The following is a 22,184-nucleotide window of genomic DNA, read 5'->3' on the forward strand; positions in this document are numbered from 1 at the left end:
TTGGCTCTCTTTGAGTAGTCAGCAAAGGGAGGTGGCAAGTTGGAAATTCAGTGATATCCAAGTCCTCTGGCAAGGCAAGAAAGGGAGGAGGCAGAGCTCTGACTCTGGGCTAAGGAATGCTTGTCAGGCTTTAGCCACCTCCTGGAGATATACATTCCCCTTCCTGGACCTACTGCTGCCAGGTAAGAAGAGCATTGCATTACCTGGACAACAGTTTCATCTCTGGGGCTTCTTGCTTAAGCATTCTTTTCTTTTCTATTTTTTAAACCTTACTCTTTTTTTTTTATAATATTTTTATTTATTTATTTTCTCCCCCAAAGCCCCAGGAGATAGTTGTATGTCATAGGTGCACATCCTTCTAGTTGCTGTATGTGGGACGCGGCCTCAGCATGGCCGGAGAAGTGGTGCGTCAGTGTGCGCCCGGGATCTGAACCCGGGCCGCCAGCAGCGGAGCGCACACACTTAACCGCTAAGCCACCGGGCCGGCCCTCAAGCATTCTTTTCTGAATACCATGCTCTTACTGCCTACAGCAGTTTCTTGGTTAATCAATTTAATTCACTCAAAATTCATTAAACAAATATTTACTGAGTAACTACTATGTGCTTGGCACTTTTCAAGGCATTGAGGATATAGTGATGAACAAGACAAAGTCTTTGCCCTCATGGAATGGCATTCTGTTTGGTGTCTTCTTTCATGGTATTTAATTTGACATTTACTGTTAACCTGCCTGTAAATGCTGCATTTGTTTATCACAGCCTGATTCTCATGACTGTGGGGCCAGCACAGGGATTGAAAGGAGAAGGGAAGGAGTGGGCACCAAAAACTCCAAAATTTGTTCTTGGTGTGCATTCCACAGGACTCTTCTACCTTTTCTCTAATTCCTGTGAATGGTTGAGTTTTTCCTTCTCTGCTTTCCTCTGGAGTGTAGACATGGGTGTACACATTCAGCTTTTTATTCTTGGTATTATAATTGGTTGGGTGTGTTAAAGCATGACAAGACTTTAAAAATAACTATATATTCTCCCTGATGCCAGCTGATAGTGGTCCATTAGAGAGAGAGAACTATTGAGGGCTCTAGCACATTAAGTGTTTAAACTTGATCAGTTTACAGGAATTAGCCATCTAAAACATAGCCTGCACACGGCACTCTCTGATCCCCTCTTCCCCCTTCTGTTATGCTGGCTAGGTGCTAAGCTGCTGTTGGATTGACCAGGAAGCTTCTGGAAGGAAAAGCTACTTTGATGAGCTAAAGGCTCACCGGGTCTGAGATCACCTTGTGATTGCAATGTTTATTGCATGCTGAGACCCTGGGAAAGTTCTAAGAAGATCTGAGTAGAGGGTGGAGAGTCCTGAGGAAGTGACATAGTCTTGGCTTTGGCACTCTGAGCACCTAGTACCTTTCTACTTCCAAATCCACTAGATTATAATTCTACAGTACCTTCCTTCCTTCTAACCCCCTTCCCTCCTCCAATAATTACTAAGAGCCTACTTTGTATCATCTATGAAGTTAGGTACTGGAGATACAGAAATGAATGATCCACAGTTCTTCCCCTCAAGGAGCTCATAGTCATAGCTCATGGAGGAGACAACTTCTTAAACAGATCATTCCAGTATAGAGTGACAAGTGAGTTCTCCTAGAATGTGCAAGGTTCTACAGGACAAATGGAAGAAATTCAGAACTCTGCCTGGGTAGAATATTGAATTTCATGGTCCAATTAGCTACAGAACATAAAAGAATATATAAACAGGACATTGTTCTGGTTCGACAATTGAGAAGATGGGATTTATATTTCTTACGTGCATCCTATTCTATAAGGAAACTTTGATGCATCCAACCCTGGATGAGTATGTGTTGTATGATGAATTGTGTTCCCCCCATAAATATGGTCAAGTCCTAACCCCTGGTACCTGTGAATATGTCCTTATTTGAAAATAGGGTCTTTACAGATGTAATCAACTTAAGATGAGGTCATAATGGATTAGAGTGGGCCCTAATCCAATGACTGAGGTCTTAATAAGAAGAGGGAAATTTGGACACAGACACAGGGGAGAACACCATGTGATGATAGAGGCAGAGATTGGGTTGATGTGTCTACAAGCTAAGGAATGCCAAGGAATGTTTGCAATCACGAGAAGCTAAGAAGAGGCAAAGAAGGATCCTCCCCTAGAGACTTCAGAGAGAGCATGGCCCTGCCAACACCTTGATTTTGGACTTCTACACTCCAGAGTTGTGAGAGAATAAGTTTCTGTTGTTTTAGTTCACTCTGTTTGTGGTAATTTGTTATGGCAGTCCTCGGAAATGAATATAGTATGTCATTACAGGCCTTTCTAGTGGTTGACACAGATTAAAAATCCATTTTGAAGACAGATGAAAAACTGTGGCATGTATACAAACCACTGATCTCTGAATGCTAAGGAAGGCAGTTTGACTTAAGGCTTTCAGTGTGTGGTTGTTGGGTTTTGTGTTTGATTTTTATCCTCTCTAAAATACTTAGGTGATACATTCATGCAGAGACCATCACTCTAATCAGATTCTTTGCTGTTTTAGTGCAGCTAAGGCTATTTTCTCCATCTCCTGAATCTCTTTCAGGATAATCCAAAACCCAGATAGGCACATTCATTATTTGTCTATTAGTTAAAGGAGATCCTGTTAGTCCAGGTGTTTTGTAAACTCTAAAGCATTATCCAAACGTGAGGACTTAATAATATTAATTATTTGCAAAGTGCATAAAAGTCTCAGATGAAACATCCCATAAAGCACAAAATCTTCTAAAGATGTATTTCCTTAAAGGTATCTTGTCTGGGGTGGTTTATGTGATGAAAGGCTGTGTTTACATAAAACAAAATGAGTGGTTTGTGCTGTAACTTGAACTCAATTGCTTTATTTTATTTTATTTTTTTGGTGAGGAAGATTGGCCCTGAGCTAACATCTGTTGCCAATCTTCCTCTTTTTGCTCAGGAAGACTGGTTATGAGCTAACATCTGTGCCCATCTCCTCTATTTTGTATATGGGATGCCGCCACAGCGTGGCTTGATGAGCGGTGTGTAGGTCAGCACTCAGGATTCGAACCTGTGAACCCCGGGCCACGGAAGCAGAGCACACAAACTTAATGACTATACCCCTGGGCCAGCCCCTCAATTGCTTTATTATATCAAGGTTTTGATAACTCCAGAATGTTAGGGCTTGCCAGGTTGGCCATTGGTGGGGTGACCATATCATCCAAATCAGGACACTTTCAACAGTGAAAGGGAAAGCTGTTAGTAATTATGCTGGGACAACAAGGGAAAACTGTTCATCCTGAGCAAACCACTATCAATGGAGACACTATGCATGAGCTAGAGAGTCATTTAGCTAACTTGAATCTATTTGTTGATCTATACAATCTAGTTGTTTGGCTTAGTACCACTTAGTTGTCTGTCAGACTACCCTATAATCACAAGGTATGGGGACTAGAGGAGAGAAAGAAGATAATTAATTAGGCAGAATTTAGGATGTCCTTCCAAGAGCATGGATTAAAACTTAGGAGATCTAAGATCTCAATTCTGCCACAAAAAACTGTAATTTCAGGCAAGGCAACTGAACTCCTCTGAGGTTCAGTTTTCTCATCTGCTTAATGAAATCTTAGAATAATAAGCTTTTCAAGTTGAAAGGAATGCTGGCGTTCATCTAGTCTACCCACTAGAAAAACTAATTTTTTAAGTGAATTTTTAAAATTGAGGTATATTTGACAATTAAAAATTGTATATATTTAATTTAATTTGACGATTTGATATACGTATACATTGTGAAATAATCACCACAATCAAGCTAATTAACATATCCATCACCTCAGGTAATTACCATTTTCTTTTTTGTGTGTTGAGAGCACTTAAGATCTTCCCTCTTAGCAAATTTTAGTACACAATAAATGATGTTACTTATAGTTACATTGTTGTACATTAGATCCCCAGAACTTATTCATCCTGCATAACTGAAACTTTGTACCCCATAACCAGCATCTCCCCATTTCCCCTCTCCCCAGCACTTGGTAACCACCATTCTACTCTCTGCTTCTATGAGTTCGACTATTTTAGATTCCACATATAAGTGTAATCCTGCGGTATTTGTCTTTCTGTGTCTGGCTTATTTAATTTAGCAGAATGTCCTCCATGTTCATCCATGTGTTTGCAACTGGCAGGATTTCTTTCTCTTTTAAGGTTGAACAACATTCTATTGCGTTTGTGTGTGTGCATGTGTAAGTATATATACACAAATACATATATATCACAAATATATACAAATCATAAATATATATATCACATTTTATTCATCCATTCATCCATTGAGGAACATTTAGGTTGTTTCCATATTGCGGCTATTGTGAATAATGCTGAAATAAACATGGGAGTACTGATATCTCTTAGAGACCCTGATTTCATTTCCTTTGAATATACACCCAGAAGTAGGATTGCTGGATCATATGGTGGTTCTATTTTTAATATTTTGTGGAAACTTCATACTGTTTTCCATAATGGCTATACCAATTTGTGTTCCCACCAACAGTGCATTAGGGTTCCCTCTCTCCACATCCTTGCCAGCACTTATCTCTTGTCTTTTTGATAATAGCTATTCTAACAGAGGTGAGGTGATATCTCATTGTGGTTTTGATTTTCATTTCTCTAATGATTAGTGATGTTGAATACCTTTTCATGTACTTGTTAGCTATTTTTATGTTTTCTTTGGAAAAAATGTCTACACAGGTCCTTTAAAATTGGATTTTAAATCCGATTTTAAAATCGGATTATTTATTTTTTGCTATTGAGTTGTAGGCATTCCTTATATATTATGGGTATTAACTCATCACATACACGATTTGCAAATATTTTCTCCCATTCCCTAAGTTGCCTTTTAACTCTGCTGATTGTTTCCTTTGCTGTGCAGAAGGTTTTTAGTTTGATGTAATCCCATTTGTTTCTTTTTGCTTTTGTTGCTTGTGATTTTGGTGTCATATCCAAGAAATCATTTCCCCAACCAATGTCAAGAAGCTTTTTCTGTTTCTTTTCCTAGTAGTTTTGTAGTTTCAGGTCTCAAGTTTAAGTCTTTAGTCTAGTTTGAGTGGATTTTTGTATATGGTGTGAGATAAGGGTCCGATTTCATTCTTTTGCATGTGGGTATCCAGTTTTCCCAACACATTTATTGCAGAGACTATCCTTCCCCCATTTTGTGTTCTTGGTACCCTTGTCGAAATTCAGTTGACTGTAGAAGCATGGATTTATTTCTGCGCTCTCTATTTTGTTCCATTGGTTTATATGTCTGTTTTTATGCCAGCACAATACTGTTTTGATTACTATACTTTGTAATTTATTTTAATATCAGGAGGTGTGATGCCTCCAGCTTTGTTCTTCTTGCTCAAGATTGCTTTGCCTATATGGGGTCTTTTGTGGTTCCACATGAACTTTAGGGTTGTTTTTTTCTCCTTCTGTAAGGAATGCCAATTTGATGGAGATTGCATTGAATCTGTAGATCACTTTGGGTAGTATGGACATTTTAACAATATTAATTCTTACAATCCATGAACATGAGATGTCTATCCATTTATCTATGTCTTCTTTAATTGCCTTCAACAATGTTTTATAATTTTCAGCATATAAGTCTTTCACCTGTTTGTTTAAATTTATTCCTAAGTATTTTATTCTTTTTGTTGCCACTGTGAATGGGCTTGTTTTCTTAATTTCCCTTTTGAATAGTTTGTTGTTTGTGTATAGAAACCTGATTGATTTTTGTATGTTGATTTTGTATTCTACAACTTGAGTGAATTTATTTGTTAGTTCTAACAACTATTTTGTTGAGTCTTAGGTTTTTCTATGTATATGATTATGTTATCTGCAAACAGAGACAATTTTACTTCTTCCTTTCTAATTTGGATGCCTCTTATTTCTTTTTCTTGCCTAATTGCTCTGGCTAGGATTGCCAGTACAATGTTGAAAAGAAGAGGTGCAAGTAGGCATCATTGCCTGATACCAGATCTTAGAGGGCAAGCTTTCAGTTTTTTCCCATTGGTTATGACATTAGCTATGGCTTTTCATATATGGCCTTTATGGTGTTGAGGTAAGATCCTTGCATACATATTTTGTTGAAAGTTTTAATGACGAATGGGTGTTGAACTTTGCAAATGCTTTTTCTGCATTTTTGAGATGATCATGTGTTTTTTTTTCTTTAATTTTGTTAATCTGTTGTATCACATTCATTGATTTATGTATGTTGACACTCTTGCATCCCTGGGATAAATCCTTCTTGGTCATGGTGTATGATCCTTTTAATGGGCTATTGAATTTAGTTTGCTAGTATTTTATTAATGATTTTTGCATCATGTTCATCAGGGATGCTGGCCTGTAGTTTTCTTTTCTTGTAGTGTCTTTGCCTGGTTTTCGTATCAGGGTGATACATACCTCATAAAATGAGTTTGGAAGTGTTCTCTCATCTTCTATTTTTTGGAAGAATTTCAGAAGGATTGGTATTAGTTCTTCTTCGAATGTTTGGTAGAATTCACCCATGAAGCCATCAGGTCCTGGGCTTTTCTTTCTTTATTTTTTTTTTAAATTTTTGTTTATTGCAGTAACATTGGTTTATAACATTGTATAAATTTCAGGTGTACATCATTATACTTCTATTTCTGCATAGATTACATCATGTTCACCACCCAAATACTAATTACAACCCATCACCACACACATGTGCCAAATTATCCCTTTCGCCCTCCTCCCTCCCCCCTTCCCCTCTGGTAACCACCAATCCAATCTCTGTCTCTATGTGTTTGTTTATTGTTGTTATTATCTACTACTTAATGAAGGAAATCATACGGTATTTGACCTTCTCCCTCTGACTTATTTCACTTTGCATAATACCCTCAATGTCCATCTATGTTGTCACAAATGACAGGATTTCATCGTTTCTTATGGCTGAGTAGTATTCCATTGTGTATATATACCACAGCTTCTTTATCCATTCATCCCTTGATGGGCACTTAGGTTGCTTCCAAGTCTTGGCTATTGTGAATAACGCTGCAATGAACACAGGGGTGCATGTATCTCTATGCACTTGTGTTTTCAAGTTCTTTGCATAAATATCCAGCAGTGGAATAGCTGGATCATATGTTAGTTCTAGCCTTGATTTTTTGAGGAATCTCCATACTGTTTTCCATAGTGGCTGCACCAGTTTGCACTCCCACCAGCAGTGTATGAGAGTTCCCTTCTCTCCACATCCTCTCCAACACATGTTGTTTCCTGTCTTGTTAATTATAGCCATTCTGACGGGCGTGAGGTGATATCTCATTGTAGTTTTGATTTGCATTTCCCTGATAGTTAATGATTTTGAACATCTTTTCATGTGTCTGTTGGCCATCTGTATATCTTCTTTGGAGAACTGTCTGTTCAGGTCTTTTGCCCATTTTTTAATTGGGTTGGTAGTTTTTTGTTGTTGAGATACATGAGTTCTTTATATATTTTGGAGATTAAGCCCTTAGCAGATGTATGGTTTGCAAATATCTTCTCCCAATTGTTAGGTTGTCTTTTCGTTTTGTTGATGGTTTCCTTTGCTGTGCAGAAGCTTTTTAGTTTGATGTAGTCCCATTTGTTTGTTTTTTCTATTGTTTCTCTTGCCTGGTCAGACATGGTGCTTGAAAAGATGTTGCTAAGACCGATGTCGAAGAGCGTACTGCCTATGTTTTCTTCTAGAAGTTTCATAGTTTCAGGTCTTACATTCAAGTCCTTAATCCATTTGGAGTTAATTTTTGTGTATGGTGTAAGGTAAGGGTCTACTTTCAAATTTTTGCATGTGGCTATCCTGTTTTCCCAACACCATTTGTTGAAGAGACTTTCTTTTCCCCATTGTATGTTGTTGGCTCCTTTGTCAAAGATTAGCTGTCCATAGATGTGTGGGTTTTTTTCTGAGCTTTCAATTCTATTCCATTGATCTGTGTGTCTGTTTTTGTGCCAGTACCATGTTGTTTTGGTTACTATAGCTTTGTAGTATATTTTGAAATCAGGGAGTGTGATACCTCCAGCTTTGTTCTTTTTTCTCAGGATTCCTTTAGCTATTCGGGGTCTTTTGTTGTTCCACTATAAAATTATTATAATTCTTTTGTGGTGTCATATTTCCTTAATTATTTGTGTTTCTGGTAGCCTTGTGTTGATGTCTGCATATTTTAGGGAGCAGTTACCTCTTCCAGACTTTGTGGATTGTCCTCGGGGGTAAAGACTTTTACCTATAGGTAGATGTGAGGGTGTCAACTGGATTGGATGTGGCAGCTCCAGCTCTATGGTGTTTAGTTAGCAGTTCTGGCTTCAGGGAGGGCACAACAGCATAGTCTCTGTGGAGCTTCATCAGCTGAGGTCAGTGCTGGCAAAGACTGCAGGGGACCTCAGTGGCCAAAGCTGTAGGTTTCCACAGTGGTGGTAAATGCTGTTGGGTTCCTTGTTGGTGAAGGCTGCTTGGTCCTCCTATCCTCCTTTTCCTCCACAGGGGAAAGTCATTGCCAAGGGCATCCCTCTTGTTGCTGGGTCCACCATGTGGGCACACATGTGGTAGCAGTGGTGCCAGGATCAGGGGCACAAATGCATTTGTGGTGGCAATGACATTGGTATCTGGGGTGTGGACACCTGCAGAGTAGCCATGGTTCCAGGGTTGGAGCTTGGGGGCATCTAGAGCAACTTCAGGACCTGGGACTGAGACACAGGTTCATTCATCACAATGGTGGCCCTAGTGTTTGAGGCATGGGGGTGTGCTGAATAGCCATGGAGCTGGGGTCCAGGGTGTGTGCATGGTTGCAGAAGGCGGGTTGTGGCTCTGGCTGGGGGGAGCAGGATGCAGTGACAGCACCTTTGGTGGGGGGGCAGGCAGTAGCACTTCTCCAGTGAGGGTGCAACAGTGGCAGCTTCTCTGGAGGGGTGCTACAGCAGCTCTTTTGTGGTGGGGGGGTCATAGCAGCATGGGCTCCAGGCAGCTCCATCAGTTGGATTCAGCACTAATGAAGACTGTAGGGCACCTCCATGGTGAAAGCTGCGTGTGTCCACGGCATTGACAAGGGCTGTTGGAGTTCTCCTGCTCTCCTTTTCCCTTATGGGGGAAGGTCAGGTCAAGGGGATTCCTCTTGGCCCCAAGCTCTGCCAGACTAGGGGATGGGGCAATTCAGATAAACTGCTAACTATGCTTTTCTATGTGGCTATTCTGTTTCTGTTCTCCATAGTTTCTGCAGCCTCTCTATTGTACTCTGGAGATCTCCCAGAGCTATTCTACTTGGCATGTAGTTGTTTATTTGTTGTTTTTATTGTTTTTGTCGGGGAGGGGATGAGCATTGGGACCTCCTAGTCTGCCATCTTGCTGATGTCACTATGAAAAATTAATTTTCTATACAATATTCTCAGAAGCAGTTGTTTAAATAGTTTGCTTTAAATACTTGCAATGACAGGGAGCTTTCTACCTCAAGAGGCAGCTGATGCCATTGTTGCAGCTCACACTGAACGTTAGAAAGTTCTTCTACTAGGACAAAGACTAAGAAAAAACTTTCTAAAATTTAGAGCTTTAGGGACATTGAATGGACTCTTTTGCAAAAAACTTAGTTCCCCATCTTCGGAATCATTGAAATATAGTCATGCACCACATAATGATGTTTTGGTCTACAATAGACTGCACATGCAAGGTGGTCCCATCAGATTTGTACCATATAGGCCAGGTGTGTAGGAGGCTATACCATGTAGGTTTGTGTAAGTATACTCCATGATGTTCGCACAATGACAAAATTGCCTAATGATGTATTTCTCAGACTGTATCCCCGTTGTTAAGTGATGCATGACTATAAAGGCTACATGACTTTATCTAAAGATGCTTTAGAATCTAGAATCTGGAGTCTAGATGACTTTTAAGGTCCATTCCTGTTTCCATAGTCAATGGTTTCATGGCAAGTCATTAGAAAAAGCTAATCTTTTAATCTAGTCTTCCAAGCAGCTCCTATTTCCAATTTTCTCCTTTTTATTCTTTAAGTCTCTCAGGCTCAAACCTTTCATCTGCCTATGACTCCTCTCTCTCCTTTGCCTCTTTCATATATTTAGGTTCTCTCCTACCCTCAACTCAGTATCTACTACTTGTCTTCCTTTTCTATCCTCATTTTGGGGCTTAACTTTGTCTTGCCTGAATTAATCTATAGTCTATTCTATGATCTTCTGGCCTCCAGTTTTTCCCTTATCTAATCCAGCTTGTATTTCTAAAGTATCCCTTTGATAAACTCTATTCCTTTTCCAATCCATCCTTAAACTGAACTTGATCATATTGCAATTCTTCCCCACTCTTTATCCTGGCATTGATAATCCTCCACAATCAGGCCCAACTTACCTCTCCAGACACGCTTCTTTAACTCACTTTCCCAAACTCTTCTGGTCAAATGCAGTCCTCCTTTCACTCTATTCCAAAAAGTTTCTGTTTTTATGTTATTCAGCTTGTGCTTATACCAATTTCCTTGCTCAGGACTTACCCCTGTCCCTAATCCCCTACCACCAATAAAATCCTAATCATATTTCAAAGTCAGTCTCAAATCTCTCCTCTATTAACTCTTCCCAGTGGACTCTAGCCCACACTTCTCTCTTCCCCCTCTGAACTCCCATACCACTTTACTGTCTGTTTCCTTCATTTGGCAATCAATCATGCACTGCCTTGTAACATCTATGAAAGCTGTTATTTATCTCAAGTACTGTCATTACTCTTTCTTTTGTGTATATCTTGTCTCCACAACTACCTAAAAACCTTATTGAGGCCAGGAGCCAAGGCTACACCTTCTTTTCAACTCTCTATGGAACAGTGGGGGCTCACTTATTGACATGTACTGACTAGTTTCCAATAGGTTATCCAATTACTTTGTAGCGACTTTAAAGATTTTATTTATTTTATTTTTCCCCCCAAAGCCCCAGTAGATAGTTGTATGTCATAGCTGCACATCCTTCTAGTTGCTGTACGTGGGACTCGGCCTCAGGATGGACGGAGAAGTGGTGCCTCGATGCGCACCCGGGATCCGAACCCGGGCCACCAGCATTGCAGCGCGCGCACTTAACCACCAAGCCACAGGGCTGGCCCTGTAGCGACTTTAATAGAGCGCTAAGTCCATGATTAATCTTCCTTGGCCCCGTCAGGTATCGGTGGTGACAGAGGATAGAAGAGACCATTAAAGATAAGATACATATGAGAGAAAGCATATTTGACTCTTTAAGCCTCAAGCGAGATGTATTGCTAAGATGCTCGTGGTGAGACATTTAACTATCAGCTAAAAGTGTTCCTTAATAGATTTAGGTCCCTAGAGCAGCTCCACAGAGGTTGTGATTACAACTTGAAATTCACAACTTCTCCAAGAGAGTAAACAGGCAGATTATTTTTCTTTCCTTTCTAATTTGTGATGAGTAGTCAACACTAAGGTGTTTAATTCAATTGAGTTAGGAATGGCACATCAATGCTGTGATGACTTTAGAAGATTTTGCATTCCTGGACTAATAATTAAAATTCAAAATATCCTATGTGACCTTTTATGCCAAATTGAAAATGTGTGATTCATGAGGAGTGTTCCAGTTTGGATAGAGGTAAGCCACGGGAAGGAAAGGGATGGGTCTACAGGGATGAGGACTGAAAGGAGGATGTAAACCACAACTTTTTATGGCTACATCTAATGCTGTGCCATAGCAGTCTCACTGCGGGTAGGCGGGAGGGACAGGATGTGCTTCCTCATCAGGAAAGGAAGAAGAAAATAACAAAGGAGTGAAATGCTGAGTGCTAAGTCATGTAAAGACCATCATCAGATTCTAAGCAAAAAAACTCTCAATTAAGCATATACAATGTGGGCCTGGGAGAGAGAGGCCTTAATGATATGTGGAGAGGTACCTTGGCCCCAGTTCAGTCAACTCATCATGTACTCATAACCATAAGTAGCAAAATGTATAGTTGTAAAACTAAGTGGTCAAAAGCCTGAGAAGTCCTAGGGGAGTGAGGACAGATGGTTTTTCTCCATGGCATTGTTTTCACTTCTAAAACCCATTATTACCAAACCATATTCTACATTGCTCCATCTCAAATGCCCAAGAGAATCCTCCACGCTTTGCTAATTATTTAAGATATTGGCTTCTTTTTGAGGGTGGATTCATCTTCCCCTTTATCTCCAAGACCTTCACAGCAGAACTTTGCTTTGGGATGAACCATGTATCATTCCCTTTCTAAACCTTGGCTCCAAGATTAGCCTTATATTCATTTATTCATTCAATAAATATTTATTGAGCCTTTATTATGTGCCAGACATTGCTTTAAGTAAATAAATAACAAATATCCCTTCCTCTTGAAACTTACATAACTTCGAACTGTGGTAGGTCTACAGAACAGTGGGCCGAAGGCACAGCCCCAAGTATAAATGGTGGCATCATTTGTTGCAAGGAGCAGTGGCCAGGGTTTTGGTATTGCTAAGGAGAAAAAGAACCCTGCTAAGTTTTGGGGAGGACTGCTCCTTGTTCTTCCTTCTACGTTTCTTTTGTGGTAGACAGTGAACAGAGGGGTAGAATTGCATAGCAGTTAAGGACATAGGCTTTGGAGTCACACAGCCTGGGTCCAAATCCTGGCTTTGCTACTGAATAGTTATTTCATCTTGGTCTGGTTCCTTCTCCTTTGTGAGCCTCAGTTTCCTTAGCTGTTACTGCAGTCACTCAGAAGACCCAAGTCAAGACTGCTGATTGCAGCTTTGCTAACATAAGAACATCTAAATTAGTTGCTTACATACATCTTAAGTGCCTCGTCCATTGGACATACAGTGACATACATATATCAAGTGGACGTGTGCAGAGGTATCTAAACCACATACTTACCAAGGTCTGAATCTAAGTGAATTACTCCTATTTATAAATAGTTCTAAACAGGTTTCCTAATGATATTCATCTATAATTCCTGACCAGATGGTCTCTGCTTCCATATGATTATTTCCTTGTTTGAAAGGTGGCTTAACTAATGCAATCAATTAAGGGTTTACTCCCGAGAGTTGTGTGGATTCTCTACTATTTCCCTTACCTTACGAATTTCTCCCTGTTGGACGGTTTTTATGACGTTAATCCATTCTTCCATGTCTTTCCGGTTGGGTGCAGCCAGGGTAACTTTTCGTTGTGGTGTGATCACCTAAACAAAAAGTCCCATTATTAGCTGCTTCCCAATCCACAACTTTGCCCCCAAACAGAGCCTGTGAAGTCTCCAGAAAACTAGACAGGTCTACCAAGCACAACCCAAGCCACTTCTTAAATATAAGACAGAAGTTCCCAGAGCCACTCGCAGCTCCTTGGATACCCACCCAAAATAATAAAAATGATAATAGTAATAAATAACACTTTAATTGCTCTTAATATATGCCAGACATGGTTCTATTGCACTTTATGTGTATTATTATATTTTAATCTTCATTACAACCCCATAAGATGGGCATTATTATTTTTCTCACTTCATAGTCAGGAAAACAAAGGCAAAGGGAGTAAAATGACTTGCCCAGGGTCACCTAGCAGGTAAAAAGCTAATCCAGAATTAAGATCCAGATTCTTTGGCTTCAGAATATATGCTCTTAAACACTAAGCCATGTACTCACCTATTACTCAAGTGAGGTTGCCTGAAAATCCTACTTGCTTTCTGCTACTCTGTCTACTTAAAAATGGTAACAGAGTATATGCTTCATCAGGGTGTGCCTCTTTCTGGTTGGGGGAGAGTGAGAATGGAGTGAGGAATCTAAAAATCCAGTTTCTTTCTTTCTTATGGTCAGGGACAACATGAAGAGAATTTTACCGTTGTCTCTCTTAACCCTGCTTGGTGCAAGAACCCAGGCAGGAATAATGAAAAAGCCATGCTGAGGGTCTAGCAGAAGTAGACCATGGTCAGGACTTGATCTTTTCCCAGAAGGCAGGAGGAAACATGGATAGCTATAGCATCAGTCATTGCTTCAATGGTCCTACTTGCCTTTACTATCAGCCCCCCAAATCTTGGAGCTAGAGCTCACCACACCAACAAGAAATTTCTTTCTCCTTTTGCATGTAGCACAGAATGATTCTGTGATAGATGGGAATAGAAACTAATGGGAATTGTGATAACAGCCACTCCTTTGGTCCAAACCCATTATTATGTGGGGCTGATGAACAGTACCTCTGAGTTGTAATTAGGCTAAGGGGCAACCTAGCCCTTGGGACTTCTTTGTAGAATGGAGACCAAAAACATTAGCCTGTATGCTCATCACCCAAAGGTTAAGCTTTTTGGGACTGTGTCAATAGAACCCTCAGTTTTACCCTAGGTCAGTGTGATGTAATGAGAGAGAAATGAGAGTAGAGCACCCCTTTTATAATCAGCTGCTCTCCTTTCAAAGGAGAATGGAAGGTGGACCAGCCACAGAAGCAGGGTATTAGGCCTGTAGCTCTTTAGTCTGCTAAGTACCACCCTGCACCTGCCTGAAGAGGAACTCCAGTCTCCATAACCCACCACTGAGGCTGGGAGAAGACAGTTCTGGGAGGAGATGGGTAGGGGAATTCCTGGGCCAATGGACTTGCTATTTTTCAGTGAGCTTTCTGGTCTGGATTCACCTGAATGACCAAAGCCTTATGACATTTCAGTAGTGCCAAGCCCTTGAATACTGTCCTAGAAAATCTTATGCTTTCTTTGAGGTAGTCTCATCAGTAATATCAGCATAGGGTAGCTTTTGTTTTGGATTTAAGTTCTTATCTATCTCATCAAAGGAAAGAAGATCATGCAGCTCAATTATCCTGAAATTTTCTACAACATATTAGCAGTCTCTTGAAAGCCTTCAAATGATACTCATCTAAATCACCTTCACCAGCAGGATTGATTTTTGTAATAGTCACTCCCCCAACCCCGAAATCAGTTTAGCTTTATATCAGGCTGGCAATAAGGAACAGGGCCATCACTTTTCTCCCCCATCATTGGGCTGGTAGAAAATGTTTACATGAATAATCTTCAGCACTCATTTGCAATGCTACTTTAAGTAGATTTCTAGACACACTTTGGAATCAAAAGAGACTTGGGAAAGCTGAACTCCAAAGAGACAATGTGTGGGTATGGCAACTCCTCTTCCCAGCTAGCTCCCACCCCTGCCCATTCAGTCACTCCCAATCTTACGTACACAAAAACTGTGGTAAAGGTTTCTACAGCTGCTTTCTGCCAAGGCGACCTGAGACAGATCAATTGTTTCAAAGCGTGCAAACTAGAAAGATATAAGAGGGAGAGAGTAAAGAAACCGTCTGGTTAATGAGGCAAAGAGACACTAAAGGTAAACATACACACACATGCACACTAATAGGCATTTTTGGCAGTCGTGATCCAATCATTTCTTTGACTTGAGTGCTGGGATTTATTTAGCATCGTGATTTTTGTTGATATATCATGTGACAAACAAAAACCAAACCAAACTAAACCAAAACACAACTCTTCCCACAACTATGTAGACTTAGAGGAAGGCTTGGGTAGTTCAGAATTATTCAAAACTAAAGATTTATGCTGGAGAAGATAATGGGATGTGGTCTAGCTAGGGGCCTAATGAAGCAGATAGGAGGTATTAATTCCTATTTTATTGGCCAGCAGCAGCCTTTGACTTTGTTACTAGCCCCGTCCAGTTTGAGGCCTGTGTCTCCTTATACACTAGCTATAATAGGTAACATCCAGCCAGCAGCAGGAAATCAGTACTATGGATACAGACAGCACTAGCTTCACTAGTATGCAACCTGTGCAGTCATACAGGGCCCCATGTTCAGAAGGGCCCCACACTTGCTTTAATGCTCTGCTGTTGCAATCTTGAAATTCTTAATAATCTTATCTTTAAAAATATGTTTTGCAAACGAAGTCCAGTGGGACAATAGATCATGAACATGAGCAGAGGAGATATGCATAGTATGCATGTCCGCCTCATGTCTTGTCACTCCATTTACATTCGTGATGCCCATGACCATAGAATTCCAGTGGACTCATGATGTGTGGGAGTTCAGTGAGACTCAAAGCAAGTACAAGGTAAATATGTTACATCTATGACTGAGTAAGTAAGGGAGCTGACAGCCCTGAGAGACCACACTTTCTGTTGGAAACAGAACTTGCTTCAATGACAGGAAAAAAGCAATGGTGTTCTAAGAAACATGAACAACCAAGAAACCCTATTGTATTCTTTCTTATTTATGTTACTTCCCTGTATCACCCAATCATTTATGCTGAAAATGATAATGTTGGAGGAAAGGGAAAGATAGGGCAACCCATAGTTTCCTTTTCCTTTCAGTCAGAGAGTGTTGGTAGAATGTGTAAGTATCAAGATGTGCATAAAAACAGTGAGGCTAGTTTTGTGCAGTTTTTGTACAGGTGAGAACAAAATATATATGCACGTATGAGCTACTAGATACAAATTACATAATTTTGGTGGTTTTTCACATGAGTTAAATGCTCTTATATTTGCTTTTAAAACTGGCATTGTACAGTGTACAGATGAATGGCAAAATTGCTAATAACTGAACATTTTATGTTTTCTATACTTAGAATGACATTTAATGGCAAATAAAAGATGCTATGACAAATAATTGTTTTATATTTTAGTATCTTTAATGGCACTTTTTCCTTGCTTTTTGAATAAAGAGCCCTGCATTTTCATTTTGTACTGGGCCCTGCAAATCATGTAGTTGGTTCTGGGTGTAGAAGCTAATTGAGGAATCTGTGAAAGGGAAAGGAAAAAGAAAGGGGAAGGGAGAGAAAAGTGTCTTTGGCCTAAAAGAACAAGTTAAAGGAAGAATAGAAGGCTTCAATTTCCACCTTAATGTTTGCCAACCTGTCTTTACCTATTGACCCATATCTCCATAAAACATTTCCTGGCACCCACCCACTAACCCAATTGACATTCTCTTATATGTTCTCTTACTGCAGGATGGTGTGCAAAGCAGAGCCTTTGTCCTCGAACCAGAAAATATCTAAGCTTCCATCTCTTGAAGGAGTTACAGTTCTTCAGCAGAGGTCCTTCTTTCAGTATTTTCTGAAAGATAGAAGCATAGCACTGAGTAATTAGATCAGTTTGTAAGACCATTTCACTTGTCCTCTCAGTCGAGAAGATCAGACATCTGGAAGGCTCTCTTTCTGTCACATATCTGAGAAATGGCCTGAGGGCCAGGCAAGAATACAAGAAAGTTAGTTCAATCAGAAAAGGCATTAGTTATCCTTGGATAACACATTCAGGATGAAACAGGCTCTAAGTTTCTTAGGATACATGGCCTAAGAACCATGGAGAACATCTCCATTTGTGGGTAGGATGTGGGAAGGAGGGACATGAACACATAAATATAAGAACAGCATTCCTAGGAAAGAACAAGTGGTAGGGGAAGGGGCTGAGTTCAGTAAAGGCAGATTTTCTGGAAGTCTCCAGGTTGTAGCCCTAGACAGGGCCTTCCTATCAGCTCTTTTAGAGTGCTCCTTTTAGAATGTTAAGTTGGATCATGTCCCTTCCCTTCTCATAAGCCTCCAATAGCTTCCCAACACTTTTAGAATCAAATCCAGAGTCTTTACCATGGCCTTCAAAGGATTCGTGATCTGGTGAGACAGCAAAAAGGGCACCAAAAAGGAACTGCCTTCTGATTATTTTCTTTACATATCTCATAGTCTGACCACTGATTTTTCAGTTACTTGTTGAACAGACTGATTCTTACCAAGCATAGAGTCTACTTACCATTTTTACCATGGAGAACCGAGGAAGTTTTCAGTTACATTTATAGGATACAAACCAACATGCAAGACTGCCATTTAGGAGAAGTACTCACACCCGCCAAGCTGGAAACAAGCCCATAATAACTGGACAAAGAGCCAGACTTAATTTAAGTCACCAAATCAAGGCTCTACCATGAATTCCATCCATCATCTAAATTAGAATCCACCATTGGGTGGTTGTGGAAGTGTTTTGTTTGGCCCACCTAGTGTTTTTCCAAGTTTTTAATTAGTTAATTAGTTGATAATATTTAAAAGGCAAAAGATTTCATATAAAAATCCAAGTTTCCTGTTTGTTTAAAAAAATCAGAACATCTGGTAACAGTGGCTAACAATCTGCTGGAATGAAGTAGCAGCTGCTCCCTTCAGATGGGATGCCTGACTCCAGCAGGCATTTGAGTTTGGGACTCCGATCTAAACAATCCTTTGCTACTCCCATTCTCCCAAATATATACACGCCTATTACACTGTCTGTTCAATTCTCTAACCAATAAGATAGTACTAATGGACAGAACCTCTGTGTCAATTGAAAAGTCAGTTCATGAGCAATCAAAGTTTACCTGAGTCCTCTTGATAACTTATGGAAGTTTCAATTTTATTGTACCAACCTTGAGATGCTTACAAAAGAATGGTACCAAAGAGTCAAGACAAAGAGAAAAATAAGATCTCATGGGAAGGGGGAAGATGGCAGGGAGAGTGAGAAATTACATTTAAATTGTTGAAATTGAGTCATCAGTGAGAAAACAACTCTTGTCTAACTAAGCATTGTGATTACATCATTCTTTCCTTCCTCTGGTCAAGTGGGCTATGGTATACACTCAATGATTTCGTTTTCTCTATCCTAACCTTCTCACTTCTATGCCATATATTCTTCCACACTAAGTCTTCGTGATACCTAGGTAGTCACATTTACCCCTTTTAGCTAAAGACTTAATTTCAAAATTTTAACTGCTCAAACTTTGTACAACTGAAGCCACACCCATTATTTCTGCCCTTTTCCCAAGTTATTCTACTCTGTCAGTTACTAAATGCTTCTCCTATTGTTCTTATTTTGTCAAATCTGGTATCCCCTGTTATAGGTCATTTTACAGTTTTTGGCTAAATATTTTCCCCTTTCCTCCATTTTTAGTGTAAAGCCTCCCTTAACTTCAACTCTCCTCTCCTTCTGTTCCTTTCAGGGGTAGGATAAGGGATGAGGTGGTAATGGGGAGATGAGGAGCGGGATTTGTTCCTCCAGAACATTCCCAGAACCCTGGGCCTTTTGGTTCCTTCAGAAAATTCCTTTACCCTGATGATTTGAAATAGTGAAATAAGTAGAATTCAGCCTCTTCTCCCCACCTACTTCCTTCCATCAACCCTTAGTAATGATCACTCTTTAATTCCCCTTCCTGGTACTTAAGAAATGTTCTCTTTTCCTCCCTTACTTGTGCCCTGCTAATAAATGACATCCTGTTATCCATTCAAGGATACAGCAAACCTATTAATTAATTAATTAATTAATCTATTAATCTGAGGATACAGCAAATCATCAAAACCTACAGTTCTCATTCCACGAACCTAGCATTTGTCACAGTTAAGAAAAGAAAAGAACGACTTCGTGGTGCATCTATCATTGGATAGAGTGCTTCATTCATATTTTCTGAGCTCCTACTATGGACTCCACATTTTGCTAGGTGCTTTGGGACAGCTAAAGAAGTTGCAGGCACATTTCCTATCTCAAAGATATGGATAGTGGGAGTGGAGAGGGAGGGACTGATAATTCATGTAGACAAACACAAAGTTATGTGAACTCAGAGAACCATTTGAAAGAGCATTAGGGGCTTCATGTTCATTACTCTAAATGTTTACCTTCTGGTTCAAATGCAAGTTTTTACCAAGACAGTGGCTATCTGCTCATATATCCTGTTATTGGGTACACCAGCCAAATCACAATTATCTCCTCTCTGTTCCATGATATTAAACTAGACACTTTGAATGCATTAGCTTTAAATATAGGGCACTCTACTCAATGCCAATAGAAGGCTGGCTGGTAACAGAAGAGTCAACAAGACCTAATAGGGGAACTGGAGAGCTCAAGCCCAGTTGCTAGTAAGTTCTAGGTGATTGTTATGATTGAATGCTGACTAGTGTTACCAGCTCATTCCATTTTTCAAGACAAGTTGCCAATCCAAGCTAAAATTTGTGTGAAGCTTTGTAATATTGAAACGTTAGCAATAATTAATTTTTTAAAGAAAACCTGTGAGGGCCAAACAAAACATGTATGCAGGCCAAAGTCGGCCCACAGGCAACCAGTTTGCAATTTCTGAACTATAGCTACTGTCATTTTCTCCAGAGGACAAAGTGAGTGAATGGTGGGGATTCCTAGCGTCAGAGGAGGTTGCAGTGTATGAGTTCAGAGTTTGTGTGTGAGGAGCCTGTACATGTGAGATATATATTACCAAGTTTTGTTCAAATAAATGTTGATGTGATTTATGTATAGTAGGGAGAAAGGTTAGAAGGGCATACAATAGTTTCTTAAGTTCTAAACACAGGCTCTATATCATAAACTCTGAACTTCTACAAATATCCAAACCTGGGTTGGGAGAAGGTAAAGTTCCTGCAGTTCCTTTCCTTTTAAACTCTGTCCTTCTTTGGGAGAAACTTACCTACTAAACCAGTCACTATTTCTAAATAAACCATTGTTTATTTAAAAACTCAATAAGCAGTCCCTTGGAAGCCTGTTTGACCAAGCAGAAGCTAAAAATCAATCAATCGATGGGTTACCTCAAGTCAATAAAATATGTATATGCAATGAACCTTTACCTGCCTGAGGCCACTAAAAACAAGGACGTGAGACAAAAGTTGGAAGAAACAAACAAACAAACAAACACACAAACACATCCTGCAAAGGGAGGCTTTGGAAGGAGAACCCTTGCCTGTCCCTTAAGAGGATTTGCACTGTGCTCCCTGGCTTCTTGCCGATAACATCATCTCATTGCCCCCTCACCATGACCATGCAGAGTCTTACCTCCAATTTCCAGACGGTAAATCTGAGGCTTGGGTGTTTTTCATTGCTTTGCTCGAGGACCCACAATTACAAAATGCTGGTGGCCTCTGTGCTTTTTCCACTGATCTACCCATGACAAGAAAACTGGGAGTGCCTGATTAGTTAGTATGTACACCACACAGTGAACATACTACCCTGCAAACTTTGTCCTGAAAGGCAAGACCATAGATAGCTAAGAATTAAAAGATGTTCTGTGAACAGCTCTGAATACTCCATATTAAAACTGTTAATGAGCTTCCCTCTAAGAGGCAAATGGTAATCCATGGTGGGCGAGAGGATTACCTCTGTTTTTTGAAAGTGGCTGTCTAAGATTGACTAGAAGAGTAATGAGAATTCACATGTATATAGCACCTTGCAATTGATAAAGTGCTTTTACTTTTGTTATTGAATCCTCCCAGCAGCCCTGAGAAGTAGGTAGTGAAAGGCATCTAAATCAATTCTGCCCTATGAAAGACACCCTGAACTTCAGTTTCTTTAAGTGGCTTTCCCATATATCTTTATTTCTAAGACATTATCAAGACATTTGAAATTTTTCCTCTCAAATAAGATCATCAATTTTTTTTTGCATTTTTGAGATTTTGTAGCATCTTAGGGCTGAAATATTTGTTAGAAGCATCTGTAATATTATGAAAGTCAATGAAGAACAGGATTCTATATGGGAAATTATGCTTGGTGGCCACCTTTATAGGCACAAAGCTATTTCATTAAATGGGGCACACCTGTAATCCTCTTGGTCCAAGCTGCCACATTCTTGTAACAATATTTGTGATGCTGCAGATAGGAAGAAGTTAGGAAGGGTCATAGGACTCTTGTACATACTGAAATGCCATGTGACCCGTCTGATGCTTCTTAAACCAGAACATACTGCAGGCAGGCCTCCTAGTCCTTCCTGCCAGTTCTATCTGACATTAAAACCCAAATAACACTTCAGTTTCTACTCTTAAACTCTCAAGGCTGGCTGTTTTGTAGTGTGACTGAGTGTGGTGATGAGTTCAATCACCATAGAGATCAATTGGCTTTATTCAAATCCAAGAATGCAGGACTTATCAAAGCATAGGTAATTCAGGTCCTGAGTACAGCATTCAAGCAAAATGTCTTTGCCTCAACTGTGGCAGCCCTTGCAGAGAAAGCTAGAGCTTTGGAAATCTCTGCTTCAGTTTCCTTTTGGATCCTCTTTGATAAGCCAATCCCCAAATCCATTATTCCCAGAAGCGCCTGCACCCTTGCACAGGTGATCTCTCTCCCCCATGCTCTCCAACTCAGCATGTCTAAATTAATTGCCAACCATGAGGATAAGCATTTCCCTTGCCTCATATTTATAAAATATCTTCTATAAAATACCTCAACAGGGTGTGTAAAGCACCCCAATTTCC

The 22,184-nt window shown here is 39.9% G+C and overlaps 1 protein-coding gene across 3 annotated transcripts in view; it reads right to left on the bottom strand.

Moving 5' to 3' along the window:
* Positions 1-22,184, bottom strand: part of DGKK (diacylglycerol kinase kappa) — a 117,897-nt gene that overhangs the window by 55,350 nt on the left and 40,363 nt on the right. For 2 of the 3 annotated variants that reach the window (XM_058535876.1, XM_058535874.1), the window contains exons 2-4: positions 16,933-17,043; positions 15,163-15,243; positions 13,065-13,169 (exon numbers count right to left, since the gene is read on the bottom strand). In XM_058535876.1, coding sequence (XP_058391859.1) covers positions 13,065-13,169; positions 15,163-15,243; positions 16,933-17,043 — 297 coding nt within the window. The remainder of the gene's footprint in view (positions 1-13,064; positions 13,170-15,162; positions 15,244-16,932; positions 17,044-22,184) is intronic. The other variant, XM_058535875.1, reaches the window with a different exon arrangement.

This window comes from Diceros bicornis, chromosome X (assembly GCF_020826845.1).
Source record: "Diceros bicornis minor isolate mBicDic1 chromosome X, mDicBic1.mat.cur, whole genome shotgun sequence".
Lineage (NCBI taxonomy): Eukaryota > Metazoa > Chordata > Mammalia > Perissodactyla > Rhinocerotidae > Diceros > Diceros bicornis.